Source organism: Oryctolagus cuniculus, chromosome 1, assembly GCF_964237555.1.
Source record: "Oryctolagus cuniculus chromosome 1, mOryCun1.1, whole genome shotgun sequence".
NCBI classification, from domain to species: Eukaryota; Metazoa; Chordata; class Mammalia; order Lagomorpha; family Leporidae; genus Oryctolagus; species Oryctolagus cuniculus.
In genome coordinates, this window is record NC_091432.1 from 56,039,506 (window position 1) to 56,054,131 (window position 14,626).

Consider the following 14,626-nt stretch of genomic DNA (forward strand, 5'->3'; position numbering starts at 1 on the left):
GAGCTGGATTGGAAGTGGAGCCAAACCGGTGCCTGTATGGGATGCTGGGGTGCAGGCGAGTGCTTAACCTACACTACAGCACCAGCCCTGATCCACGTATTTATTTAAAAAAAATCTATTCCTTCTTTCTGGTGTTACATCATTTACTTAAGTCAGTACTATTTCGTGCTTTTAGTTTTGAGACTCAAATATGGGAAATGATGGTATTCTTACAGAGAAGTGGATACTTTGATAGCTTTTAATATATATTCATGTCGGCTGGCGCCGCGGCTCAATAGGCTAATCCTCCGCCTGCGGCGCCGGCACACCGACTTCTAGTCCCGGTCGGGGCGCCGGATTCTGACCTGGTTGCCCCTCTTCCAGGCCAGCTCTCTGCTGTGGCCAGGGAGGGCAGTGGAGGATGGCCCAAGTACTTGGGCCCTGCACCCCATGGGAGACCAAGAGAAGCACCTGGCTCCTGCCATTGGATCAGCATGGTGCGCCGGCCGCAGCATGCCAGCCGTGGTGGCCATTGGAGGGTGAACCAACGGCAAAGGAAGACCTTTCTCTCTCTCTCTCTCTCACACACACACACTGTCCACTCTGCCTGTCAAAAAAAAATATATTTATATATTCATGTCTGTGAAATCACTACCACCATCAAGAGAATAGACATAACCATCTTTTCAAAAGTTTTTTTCATGCCACTTTGGAATCCTTTCTTCCAATCTTTCCTTGTTCACAGACCACCACTTAACTTGCTTTCTGTTCCTGGGGATTTATTGTTCATTGAATAGTGCTCCCCTCCAAGGTGCATTTATTTGTAAGCTGTGAAAGTGACCTTATTTGGGGAAAAAAAAAAAAAGGTCTTCATAGGTGTAATTGAAGAACCTCGAACCTCAAGATGAGATCATCTTAGATTAGGGTGAGTTCTAAATGCAATGACAAGTGTGCTTAGAAGTGGGGGTGAACCAACGGAAAAGGAAGACCTTTGTCTCTCTCACTGTCCACTCTGTCCCCCCCCCCCAAAAAAAAAGAAGTGGAGAGAAGTAAGGAAAAGGTAATGTGATAGAGATCAGAGTATTGCATCCATAAGGCAAGGAATGTCAAGTTTATTCCTGGCAATCATATCTAAGCAAGAAGCAAGCAGTAGAACCTCCTTCAGAACTTCCAAATTGAGCCAACCATGTTAACACCTCAATTTTGGATTTCTGGCTTTCAGAACTATGGCAGAAAAAATTTGTATTGTTTTAATCTGTCACGTTTGTGGTAATTTGTCACAGTATACCTGTGAAATTATTGCAGAATCAACTTGCACTATCCAGAAGACTATATTTAATAGTCATATAGTATGTATTTATATTTTAATTATTTGCAGTATACCTTGGTTATTGTGTATATTCCTTTTTATTGCTGAGTGGTATCTTATAGAGTGTGTGTGTATACCAGAGCTTATTTATTCATTCAGCTGTTGTCCGTTTGGTTGTTTCTGTTTATGTCTGTCATAAATAAAACTACTATGGATGTCTGTATGTTTGTATGTTCACATGATTTCATTTTTGTAGGTAAATTTCTAGAAGTTTAATGACTGGGCATGATGTGGGCAATTATTGTATTCTTAATCCAGGCTCTGTCTCCCACAGAGATAGAAATACCAAGCAGAGACTGGTATTGTTTGTAGATAGAGAATAAGCATACATTCATGCAAAAGTGTGGCACATCCTGCACAGAGAAAGGCACATCATCTTTGGGCCAATGAGTTGTCCATAAACTAGGGAGAAAAGGGAAACAAAAAAAACAATACCATTGATTGCAAATGTCTGTCCAAGAATAGGAAGTTGGGAGAGTGGAAACTTTTCGTTCAGGTTCCAGAAAGTTGAAATCTAAAAAGATAGACATAATATCTTCAAATGAGGTCCCTGGCAGAAACATAAAATAGGTGTGGCATTTCTTAGTAGGGTCCATGATGGAGACAGCACTCTCCTGGCTTCTACTCCTTTTATCTCGTTTGCTCACAGGTCCCAGATGTAAAAAATGCATTATGAGTGAGCTGACATTTTTGATTGACAAGTAAGGTGGTTATCTTGTGACTTCTGGCTTTGCAGACCCAACTAGTTGGCTGCTTATTTATCTGACATCAGACATATCCAATTATGTATATGTGTATAATGTATATATTTTACTTTTTAAATAAACTGCCCAAATATTTTTCCAACACTCTGTACCATTTTGCATCCCCTTAGTAGTTGGTAAGAGTCACATTGCTTCTATATCCTGGTCAATTTTTGGTGGGATCATTGTTTTTAATGTTAGCCATTAGATAGAGACAATGTGTCATTATGGTTTTACTTTTCATATCACTAATGAATTCTAATGAGTATTTTTTTCATGAGTTCATTTTCTATTTGTATATCTTATTTGGTAACTTGCCTGTTCAAGTCTTTGGCTCATTTTTTAAATTGGGTGTATTTCTTATTTTAAATTTAGAGATTTTTAAAAAATATCTGGATACAAGTCCTTCACCATTTATATTTTCTGCAATTTTCATCCTGTGGCTTGTCTTTGTATTCCTTTATCCATATATTTCAAAGAGCTAAATATTTAAATTTTGATGAAGTCTTATTTTATCAATTTTTATGTTAATTTTATTTTTTATCTGTTGTATCTGAGGGATCATTGCCTAATCCATGTAAGGAAGGTTTATTTTATGTTTATTTTATTTCAACAGGTTTGATATATTTTATATATATATATATATGACATATATATTATGACACATATTTAAAGATGCTTGACATATATTTACACTTCTGGAGCTCCCACAGTGAATAAAATGAACATGTTTATCACCTCCAGTAATTTCCTGTTGCTACTTCTCCTTTGGTTTGAATGTGTCCGACACAAACCACACGTTGGAAACTTAATCCTAAGTGTAACAATGATATTTTTCTTTTTTTATAGAAAACTTTTATTTAATAAATATAAATTTTGAAAGTACAACTTTTGGATTATAGCGGTTCTTCCCCCCATAACCACCCTCCCACCTGCAAAGCATCCCATCTCCTACTCCTTCCATTCAATTCTTTTTTTTTTTTTTTTTTTTTTTTTTTTGGACAGGCAGAGTGGACAGTGAGAGAGAGAGACAGAGAGAAAGGACTTCCTTTGCCATTGGTTCACCCTCCAATGGCCTCCACGGCCGGCACACTGTGGCCAGCACACCGCGCCAATCCAAAGCCAGGAGCCAGGTGCTTCTCCTGGTCTCCCATGGGGTGCAGGGCCCAAGTACTTGGGCCATCCTCCACTGCACTCCCGGGCCACAGCAGAGAGCTGGCCTGGAAGAGGGGCAACCGGGACAGAATCCGGCACCTCGACGGGAACTAGAACCCGGTGTGCCGGCCCTGCAGGTGGAGGATTAGCCTAGTGAGCCGTGGCACTGGCCTTCTCTTTCCTTTTTCTTTTTCTTTTTCTTTTTTTTTTTGTTAGTTGGACCAATTGTGTGTCAAACCCGGGAAGTTTTCTGCTAGTATCTCACTAAATAGGCTTTCTAATCCTTTCTTTCCATGCCTTCAGGAACTCCTAGAACCCAAATGTTGGGTTTTTTAATAGTATCCTGTAGATTCCCAACAGTATTTTTTAGATTTCTAATTTCCTGTTTTTGTCTTTGGTTTGACTGTATACTTTCCTGTGCTCTGTCTTCAAAGTCCGATATTCTCTCTTCTGCCTCACTGATTCTGTTTTTAAGGCTCTCACTTGCATTTTTTATTTATTCTATTGAATTCTTCATTTCATTTTGATTCCACTTAAGTTTTCAATTTCATGAGAGGAATTTTCTTTCATGTCCTGCATGGATTTCAATAGATCATATGTTTGCTTTTGATTACTTCTAAGTAATCTTATCATCAAATTTTTGAGTCTATTTCTTGGTAAGTGCAAAAATGTCAAGAGGCCGGGCCTTTGGGGGATAATTGGGCCATGGATGCTGTGTACTCATTATCAGAGAAATAGTTTTTTTATAAAAGATCAGATTCAGCCCCCTTTCCTCTCTCTTGACCTTCCTGACTTCTGCTATCTAATGATATAGCATGAAGGCCTTCACAAGATACGGGTCTTTGGATCTTGAATTTCATGTTCTCTAGAACTATTAAAAATAAATCTCTGTTCTTTATAAATTTCCCATTCTCAACTATTCTGTTATAGAAGCACAGAATGGACTAAGGCATCATCTTCCTCTCTTTGCCAGGCATTTTCTTTTATACTTTCTCTCACTATGGATTAGACTACATTTATAGAATTTTATACAAATTAGAATCATATGCTATATTCTCATTTCTCTAGTTTATTTCACACAACTATTTTGGGATTAGCCATGTTACATCATCTTATTACTAATGATATTACTATTGTTTTCATTAGCTGCATAGTATTACATTATTGGATATATTGCAATTTATCTATTTTCCTGGTGGTAGCTATTTTGGCTGATTACAGTTTTTGGCTTTTCAAGGAAAATAATAGAAAACTTATTTCTGATATATCAGATGGAAGATCTATACAAAGACTTTAAAACAACTATCTTAAAGATGCTCAAAAAACTAAGGGAAGATACAGAGTAAGTTGTGAAAATGTAAATGTAATTAAAGATCTAACAAAAAAAGCTGTAGGGAAATTCTGAAGTTGAAAAACTTCAGACAGATTCAGTGTCTTACCTGAGGAGGGAAAGAATCAGAAGAATTTGAAGACAGGAAAATGGAAGTTATTAAGTCTCAGGGTTACAAGGGAAAAAAAGTGGAAGAAAAGTAAACCGAGCCTCAGGGATGTGTGGTACAGTATCACTTAGACCAAAGCACACACTGTGGGAATTTCAGAAGGAAAAAACTTCAAGAAACAGTAGCTGAAAACTTATTTAAGCTTGTTTCAAGATGTGGATATAATGTAGAATGCTCAGTGAACTCCATGTAAGCTGAACTTAAAAGGTCCCTACAGAGACACATTATAGTCAAACTTTGAAAGACAAAGACATCCTTGAAAGAATGAGCCAAGTGGCTCTCACAGAGATCTTCATTAAGGTGTTTGGGTTTTTTTGTTTTTTTTTTTTTTTTTTTTTTTTTTTTTTTTTGGTTTGGTTTGGTTTTTGTTTTTAAGGATTTATTTGAAGGGCAGAGAGAGAGGGAGGAAGGGAGGGAGAGAGAGAGAGAGAGAGAGCGAGTTTCAGTCTGCTGGTTCACTTCCCAAATGGCAGCAATGGCTGTGTTTGGGCCAGGCTGAAGCCAGGAGCTCAGAACTCCATCCAGATTTTCCACGTGAGTGGCAGGGGCCCAGATGCTTGGGCCATCTTCTACTGCTTTCCCAGGTGCAGTAGAAGGGAGCTGGATTAGAAGTAGAACAGATGGGACTCATACCAGTGGTGATTTTGGATGCCAGCATCACAGGCAGTAGCTAACCCACTGCACCACAATGCTGGCCCCAAGATCCTCACTGATATTGTCAATACATTTATCCTCACAAACTTTCAAGGCCAGGAGGCAGTGGATTGATACATTGATTATGCTAATAGAAAAGCAAAAACAAAATAACACTTGTCGGCCCAGAATCTCATATCTGGCAGAATAGTTTTTCAGTAGTGAGAGAGAGATCAAGGTGTTTCCAGATAAACAAAAATTGAGAGAGAGAGTTTCCACTACACCTTCCTTGGAAGAAATGCTTAAGGTGAATGAAAGGACAGATTGAAACTAACTTTTAACATTTCTTTTTTTTCTTTTGAAGTTGTACTTTATTTGTTTGAAATGTAGAATGACAGAGTTACAGAGAGAGAATGAGAGACACAGAGAGAGATCTTCCATCTGATGGTGCACTCTCCAAATGACCACCATGACGAGCTGGGCCAGGTTGAAGTCTGGAGCCTGGCAGTTCTTTCAGGTCTCCCATGTGGGTGCAGGGATCCAAACACTTGGGCCATCTTGTGCTGTTTTCCCAGGTGCAGTAGCAGAGAGCCGGACAGGGACTCAAACTGGTGCACAGATGAAATGCCAGTGCCCCAGGTGGCAGATTAATCCACTACACCAGGACACTGGCTCCATCACTTTGGCATTTCATGTAAGGCAGATCTAGAGGTGATCAATTCTTTAGCTATTGTTTTTTGTGGAAAGTCTGTCTCCTTTTCATTTCTGAAGGAAACTTTTGCTGATTATTCTTGGTTGGCATGTTTTTCTTCGACCTCTTTGAATTGTCATCTACTCTCTTGACTTGTAACATTTTTGGTGAGAAACTTGCTTATAGCCTCATTAGAATTCCTTTCTAATGAATCACTTTTCTTTTGCTGCTTAAAATAGTTTGTATTTGACTTTTGTTAATATGATTATCCTGTGTTTTCATTTCTTCCTCCTCCTCCTCCTCCTCCTCCTCCTCCTCCCACTCCTCCTCTCCCACCTCCTCCTCCTCCTCCTACTCCCACATGGGTATAGGGACCCAAGGACTTGGGCCATCGTCTGCTGCTCTTCTAAGCATGTTAGCGGGGAGCTGGAACAGAAGTGGAGCATGGGGAACTCCAAAAGGTATATGGAATGCTGGCATCACAAGTGGTGGCTTAACCCATTTACGACCCCATAAATATATTGCAAGAAAGAAAAAAAGAAAAGGAAGTTACTGCCTTTATTCTTTAAAAACTGGCTTCAGAATAAATGATCTTCACCAATCAGTCTTGCCAGCAATTCTTGAGGACCATTGAAAACTTTTCTGTGGATATACCCATCCCATTTCTCTTCTCTTTTTTGAGGAGAGAGTTTTTAAGGTATGTATTCCTTCTCAATCCTGCAAAGAAAGCTCAAGTATTTAAAGCCTCCTTTCTGCTTTCCCTAGAGCTGTGTCTTAAAGTGTTTAAGCTATATTGCCTTATCCTAGTCCCACATAATTGAGTCACCTATCTGCAAATATGTGTGTGTGCCATCTTCATGACCACATGCAGGGCACTAAAGAAGTGCATAGGGTGCCAAGGGACACAGATGGACTAGATAGGTACACTTGAGATATTCTTCGGTAGGCTTCTTGGTGGAGTATGGGAGGCAATTAGTAGAAACCATGACCCTTTGTTGCATTCTGCACCCTGGTTTTCGGGAACCCTTATCGTTTTTTCTGCTCCTAGCTTCCCCCAGACTATCCATCTGTGCCTATGCCCTAAATGTTGTAGGTGAGCTGAGAACTAAGTGAGCCTCTTGGGGAGCACTGTCTACAGCTGTGGAGGCCAGTTACTGACTTTCTCTCCTAGGAGAATTCACAGGATGAGTAATGTCCCTCTTGGCACTTGGCTGTCTTATCGTAGGGGAGAGATCAAACAGGTAAAGTGAAACTGTTAATTTTAACCTTTTCAATGCTTCCTTTCAATGTTTTTTATAGTGGGTTTCAGGAACTATCTCCTGGATTCCTAAGTTCCCACAGAGGTCCTCTTGTGTGTGTGTGTGATTGCTAAAATTGTTTCAGAAGTGGATGATGAGTGAAAATTCCTATGCTTCTATCTTGGTGCCAGAAGTTCTGCTTTTTAGTTTCAGCTGGAATTTTCAATTGACAAATTACACAGATAATGTATTTCATTAAAATAAGAAGTAAATAGAACACTTCACTTTGTTAATGAGAGCAAGCAGCAAAAACAGCATTAAAAACTGGTAGTAAGTACCTAGGGTAGTTGCATACATTCTCCATGACCCAACAGAAATATTGCTCATTTGTATCACAGGTATCTATAAAAATAACTGTATGCTGCTTACAGTTGTTCAGATGCGTTTATATTTTATTTTGTGAAAACAGAGCCAGTAACACTAGTGACTTCATTCTATAACAAAATATCACAAGTTAACATTTACTGAGTACTCAGTGGTATTTTTTAGGTAACTTTTTGTACTTAAAGAATATACTGAAGAAGTTACTGTTTTTAAAGCATGAAATCCTGAATTTAGTAGAGAATAGAAATTACATATCCACTGTTGATTGGCTTTAAACACAAAACTAGAAACTTAGATAGCATATGTTAACTATTATGTCTATTTTGAGAACATATGTGAAAATCAAGTGAAATAGGTTCTTATTTACTTACTTACTTACTTGAAAGAGTTACAGAGAGAGGTAAAGCCAGAGAGAGAGACAGACAGACAGACAGACAGACACAGAGACCTTCCATCTGCTGGTTCACTCCCCAAATGACCACAAGGGCCAGAGTTGAGCTGATCCAAAGGCAGGAGCCTGGAGCTTCTTCCGGTTCTTTCGCATGGGTGCAGGGGCCCAAGGACTTGGGCCACCTTTTACTGCTTTCCCAGGCCATAGCAGAGAGCTGGATCGGAAGTGGAACAGCTGGGACTGGAACCGGCACCCGTATGAGATGCTAGCACTGCAGACGGCAGGCCCATTGAATTAAGTTATAAATGTAGCATAGGCAAAAATCTTGTATTACCAATATAATGAAATTTGATAAACTGTACAATACCGAGACAATATAAAATTAAATCTTTCCCTAAAGTGCTAGTCATTTCATTGTTGGAAAATGTGATTTATGTTTCAGTTGAGCATTTATTGAAGTGTTTGGAGTTCACATTGAAGGAAAATTACAAATATTAAATATATTTGAATCATATGTATTTTTAACTTTCCTAAAACACATGCCTGAGTTGAGGTCAACTATGAATAGTAGGTTTTTGTTTAGAATCTTAGCTTGATCTAGGGAATGATCAATCAGTCTCTCGATCTCTTTCTCCCTCTCTCCCCTCCCTCTCTCCTCTCTTCTCTCCCTTCTTCTCACATTGATCAAGCTTCTTTAGTTTAATTCTTGGATTTAAGCACGTATACCTGTACCACCTTCTTGTTTTCATCATTAATAGTTGTTCTTTTCCACTAAGTCACACCCTCCTTTCTTCCCAACATAGATATAAGCTGTGGCTTCTGTACAGGTTGCAAGTTGACTCAAAATTGCTATAATTTATTTTCAAGTTCTAGAACATTACAGATAACAAATCTTTGATAATAGTTACTATAATAGAATTTCATTATTACATGATAAGATACAGTAGAAAACAATTTAATGATATGTCTCTTTCTGATGATTGTATGGGATAATTAGATTCTATCTTAGGGTAGACCAAAGGTTTTTATTGGAAAAAACTTTTAAGATGTATTTGTTTATTTAAAAAGTCACATTTATGGAGAGAGGGGCAGAGAGAGAGAGAGAGAAAGAGAGAGAGATCAATCTTCCGTTAACTGGCTATCTCCCTAGATAACCACAAAGGCCAGGACTGGGCCACACTGAGCCAAAGCTGGGAGCCAGGAAATTCATCCAAGTCTTCCATGTGAGTGCAGGGGCCCAAGCACTTAGCCCATCTTATGCTGCTTTCCCTGGCACATTAGCAGGAAGCTGAATTGGAAGAGGAGTATCTGGTACTTGAACTGGGACTCATATGTGATGTAGGTGCAGTAGGTATTGGCTTAACCCGCTAAGCCACAGTGCTGACTCCTCATTTAAAATTTTGTTCTTCAATTAATCACAGCTATACATAAGTTGCAAAAAATGACATCTTAGGCCTTTTACTTACATAGATCTTACTTTTTAGAGTAAAAATTTTAAAATAAAATAGCAGTCTTTCTATTGGTTACACTCATTTTCTTGGCAAAATTAAAATCACTTAGTGTATACTATCTCTAAGAACAAAATCGGGAGGTGGGAGCAGACCAGCATTGTGGAATAACAGGTTAAGCTGTCAGTTGCAACATCACCATTGTGCTGATTCAAGTCCTGACTACTCTGCTTTTGATCGGCTTCCTGCTAATGTGCCTGGGAAAGCAGCAGAAGATACCCCAGATGCTTCTGAACAAATACATGTGGGAGACCAGGATGGAATTGCTGGTTCCTGGCTTTAACTTGGTCCATCCCCAGCTGTTGTGTCTGTTAGGGGGAGTGAACTAACAGATTCAATCAATCTCTCTCTCTCTCTCTCTTTCTCTCTCTCTCTGTCAATGCCTTTCAAAGGAATAAATCTTGAAAAAAGGTAAAATTGGGATATTGGTTATAATTTCAGTTGCCAAATGATGCCTCTTTCTAGACCCTTAATGTTTTCTTAGACTTAATTATTTTAACTTTTTTTAAGTAAAGTTACTAACTTGGCTTTTGGTTGATTTTTGTGATTAGAAAAGTTTATTTTCCTCTAAATATTTTCTTTGTACATTTTTTGACATTATTTTTCCTCTATAGTTGAGTTTAATTATCTTTGGTAATCTTGAAAAAATTTTTAATTGTATATGTCTTAAAAACTGGATTACAGTGATTGGTTATAGTACAGATCACTTGAGTTAAACGTTAAACTATTACTTAATACTACAGATTGGGCTAATACCCTTTGTATCTCTTCCAAATAACAAGAGCAAAACACAAAAATTCTCTAAGAGTCCTCCAAGAACTGAGATTTTATCAAAACCAACAATTTTTGGTTAGTTTCAGATACTTTGTACTCCACTTAATATATCTCCTTCTCCAGAAAACCGCAAAAGTATATACCAGGTCACCTAGAAAGTATATAATTACCATGAAATAGAAGCTGTAAGCATTTGTTGAATTCCTGCCATGTCCATCATGCCAGTACTTTTTGGATAAGAGAAAAGGATGAGATACAGTTTCTCTTCTATCCCCTCCTCCTCCAGTTATTTGCATTGCAAATATTAAATAGTAAGTAGTATATCATTTGTGTTTATTGTATACACTGGGCAGTAATCCCAAGCACTTAACTTATTGGGGACATTCATTTTATGACATCTGGTCCTTATGGAACACTTGCTTTATAGAATTATATTAAGCAATATGGATATTTTATGTTAGTGCATAGTTGGTGAGGTGAATAACCTTTACCTGCTTATAAAAATTAAATACAGATTATATATAGACTATAGACTAATAAATGATTTATAGAAGGTAGACTAACTAGGGAAGAGGAGGATAGTAAATAAGTAGAGAACTGATAGTTGTTGAAATTCAGGGACAAGTTGTTAGATTTGTTATCAAAGTGTCTTCTTTCTCTTGGCTCCTTTAAGATTTAATTTTTCTGCCACTCATTTTTATTTCTAGTGTATGTTCTTTTGTATTTACTTTTTAATATTTAATCTCTGTAGTCCTAAACTGTATTGTATCCTCTTAGAATAAGGATAGAATTATACTCTATTATACTTAATTAGTGGCATGGAGTCTTGTGTATACCTGGTACTTCATTGTAGCTAGTAGGTATATCCATTCCTAGAAGGTATGCTATGAGTTTCCAATAATTATCTCTTAAATATCATTTTCTTGTATTTTGGTGTATAAAAATTTGTTTCTGTAAACATAGGTTTTCTTATATAAGCTCCCTCTTCATAGCTTATGAAACTCCAAATTGAAGAAGCAAAAAAAGGAGTTTGATTTAACTTACTTGCTTAACACCTGGGACATACAAAGCAAGGAATTATCGTTTGATTGTTTAATTGTACTGGGTTCTGATTGTTTTATTTGTTCATTTTTAACCATACACTTGTATCTGTCAGGTAGACATGGGTCCTCTCTACCTGTGTCAGTATTTGAATGAGACCTGTCAACTCTTCTTTCATTAAATATTTATAATTGTGTTAAAATATACACAAGTCTGCCATTTTAACTATTCTATTTCTTACTTTAATTTCTTATTAACTATTTCTTATGTATTTTGTACACTGAATTTATGTGTATATTTGGGAACATCCTAAAATTCATTAACCATTAGGTTCATGTATGCTGCTGAATCAAATCTCGAATCATTTCAAAAATTGTTTGCATCACCTTCACTTTGCCTTTGAGATGCAGAGACATCATTTGTGCTGGTTTGTCTCGGCTGTGTCAGTCAGTCCTGACTATTCTTCCTTACACCCTGCTCACGCCTGGTGAGTCAGTTCTCAGCACAGGGACAGCAGGGCCAGATGAGGATCACGTGGCTGATAAGTAGTGGAGTAGTGGGATTGGCAATAAATCGGAGAATAAAATGTTCTATGAGATTGAAAAAAAAATAGTTCAGTGTCATTAAGGATATTCTTGTACAACTATCACCACTGTTAAGTTTTTGAACTTTTTCATCATTATTTAGAGAAACTCTGCATACATTAAAGAATAACTCCTTGTTCCCTTCACCCCCACACTGATAACCACTGTTCAGTGACTATTCTAGATATCTTACAAAAATGGAATCATTCAAAATTTGCCCTTTCATGTTATTTAAGCATAATTTCTGTAAGATTCGTCCTTGATGAGGTAGGTATTGTGACATAGTAGGTTACGCTGCCACTTAAGACGCCTGCTTCCTGTGTAAGAGTGCCTAACACTGCCAGTTCTGATCTAGCATTTCTGCTGCTGCATCCTGGGAGGCAAGAGACAATGGTTCAATTATTTGGACCCCTGACACCCATCTGGGAGTCCTGGATAGAGTTTCAGGCTCTTGACTTCAACCAGGCCCAGCCTGGCTTTGTGGGCATATGAGAAATGAAATAGCAGATAAAAAATTCATGTGAATTCTCTCTCTCACTCCCTGTCTCCTTCTCCCATCTTACTCTGCCTTTCAAGTAGATGAAAATAAAAAAAATTTTTCTTTATTTATATAAGGTGAACAAATTTCATGTGTTTCATATGTATAGATTTAACAGCATCTAGTTCCAACTCTACTCTCCTTCCTTTCTTATTTCTTTTAATTTTACAATGACATACTTTCAGTTTATTTTATGATCACAAGCGTAACCTTCCACTGCATAAAGAATTTAGCAAGTAGGAAAATCACTTTTCCTTGAGAATATAGAGAAGGGCTGTAAAAAAAAAACTCAAAATGTCAATTTCACTCATATGTTAAATTTTTATACTCTGAATATTAATTACCACAAATCAGGGAAAACATGGTATTTTTTTTTGGACTGGCTTCTTTCACTGAGAATTATGGTTTCCAGTTTGTTTTAAAAGATAGGATTTCATTCTTTTATATAGCTTAGTAGTATCCCATAGTGTATATATACCACATCTTCTTTATCCAGTCATCAGTTAATAGACATCTGAATTGATTCCATATCTTTGCTATTGTGAATGGAGCTGCAATAAAAATGGGGGTACAGGTAACTCTTTCATATGCTGATTTCATTTCATTTGGATAAATTCCCGGAATGGGATGGCTAGGTCAAATTGTAGGTATGTTTTCAGATTTCTGAAGACTCTCCATACTGTCTTCCATAATGGCTGTACTAGTTTACATTCCCACCAGCAGTGTATTAGGGGTACCTTTTCCCCTACACCCTCATTAGTGTTGTTTTTTTTTTTTTTTTAATTTTTGTATGATGGTCATTCTCACTGAAGTAAAATGAAACCTCATTGTGGTTTTTGCTTGCATTTCCCTAATGATAATGATCCTGAGCAATTTTGTTGGCTCTTTGAACTTCATCCTTTGAAAAATGCCTGCTAATGTCCTTTGCCCATTGCACATTTCTTGACTAGAATGTTTATTTTGTCTTGGAGTTCTTTGAGCTTTTTATAAATTCTGGATATTAATCCTTTATTTATTGCATAGTTTGCAAATATTTTCTCTCATTCTGTGGGTTGTTTCTTCACTTTGTTGAGTGTTTCCTTTGCATTGTAGAAGTTTCTTAGCTTGATGTTATCCCATTTGTCTATTTTTGCTTTTATTGCCCATGCTTCTGGGGTCTTTTCCAAGAAATCTTTGCCTTTGCCAATGAATTGTAGAGTTTCCCCTATGTTTTCCTCTAGTAATTTGATGGTATCAGGTTGTAAATATAGATCCTTGATCTATTTTAAGTTGGTTTTTGTATAAAATGTACGTTAAAGATCTTGTTTCATACTTCTGTAGTCATAGATCCAACATTCCCAGCACCATTTGTTGTAGAGAATGTCCTTTCTCCAGGGGTTGATTATAGCTCCTTTGTAAAAGACGAGTTGGTTGTGGATGGATGGATTGATTTCTGGGGTTTCTGTTCTATTTCATAGGTCTATTTCTATGCCAGTATCAAGCTGCTTTGATTATAACTGCCCTGTAGTTTGTCTTGAAATCTGGTATTGTGATGCCTCTGGCTTTGTTTTTGTTGTTTAAAGTTGCTTTAGCTTTTTGAAGTCTCTTGTGTTTCCAGTGTGAAATTTAGCATCGTTTTCTCTAGATCTGAGAATAATCCTGTTGGTATTTTGATTGGGATCACATTGAATCTGTAATTTTGATGATATTCTTTCAGTCCACAAAAATGGACTGTTTTGATTTTTCCATGTTTTTGTGTCTTCTATTTATTTAAAGTTTTTAATTTTTATTGTAGAAATCTTTCACATCTTTGGTTAAATTCTTTTTTTTTTCTTAAAGATTTATTTTATTTATTTGAAAGATAGAGTTACAGAGAGAGGTAGAGACAGAGTGTTCCTCCATCCGCTGCTTAACTCCCCAAATGGCCGCAACAGCCAGAGCAGTGCCAATTTGAAGCCAGGAGCAAGGAGCTTCTTCCAGGTCTCCCACGTGGGTGCAGGGTCCCAAGGGCTTGGGCCATCTTCTACTGCTATCCCAGGACATAGTGGAGAGCTGGATCGGAAGAGAAGCAGTCAGTCTCAAATCAGCGCCCATATGGGATGCCGGCACCCATGTGGGAT

The 14,626-nt window shown here is 37.5% G+C and overlaps 1 protein-coding gene across 7 annotated transcripts in view; it reads left to right on the forward strand.

The window, feature by feature from the left end:
• The window catches only part of SBF2 (SET binding factor 2), a 523,890-nt gene that overhangs the window by 167,486 nt on the left and 341,778 nt on the right, over nucleotides 1-14,626 (forward strand). For 2 of the 7 annotated variants that reach the window (XM_070073423.1, XM_070073450.1), the window contains exons 1-2: nucleotides 6,560-6,766; nucleotides 7,241-7,310. The exons of 4 other annotated variants lie outside the window; for them this stretch is intronic. In XM_070073423.1, coding sequence (XP_069929524.1) covers nucleotides 6,657-6,766; nucleotides 7,241-7,310 — 180 coding nt within the window. In that variant the 5' untranslated portion in view covers nucleotides 6,560-6,656. Of the gene's footprint in view, nucleotides 1-6,559; nucleotides 6,767-7,240; nucleotides 7,311-14,626 lie in introns of those variants that run through there. One more of the 7 variants, XM_070073440.1, reaches the window with a different exon arrangement.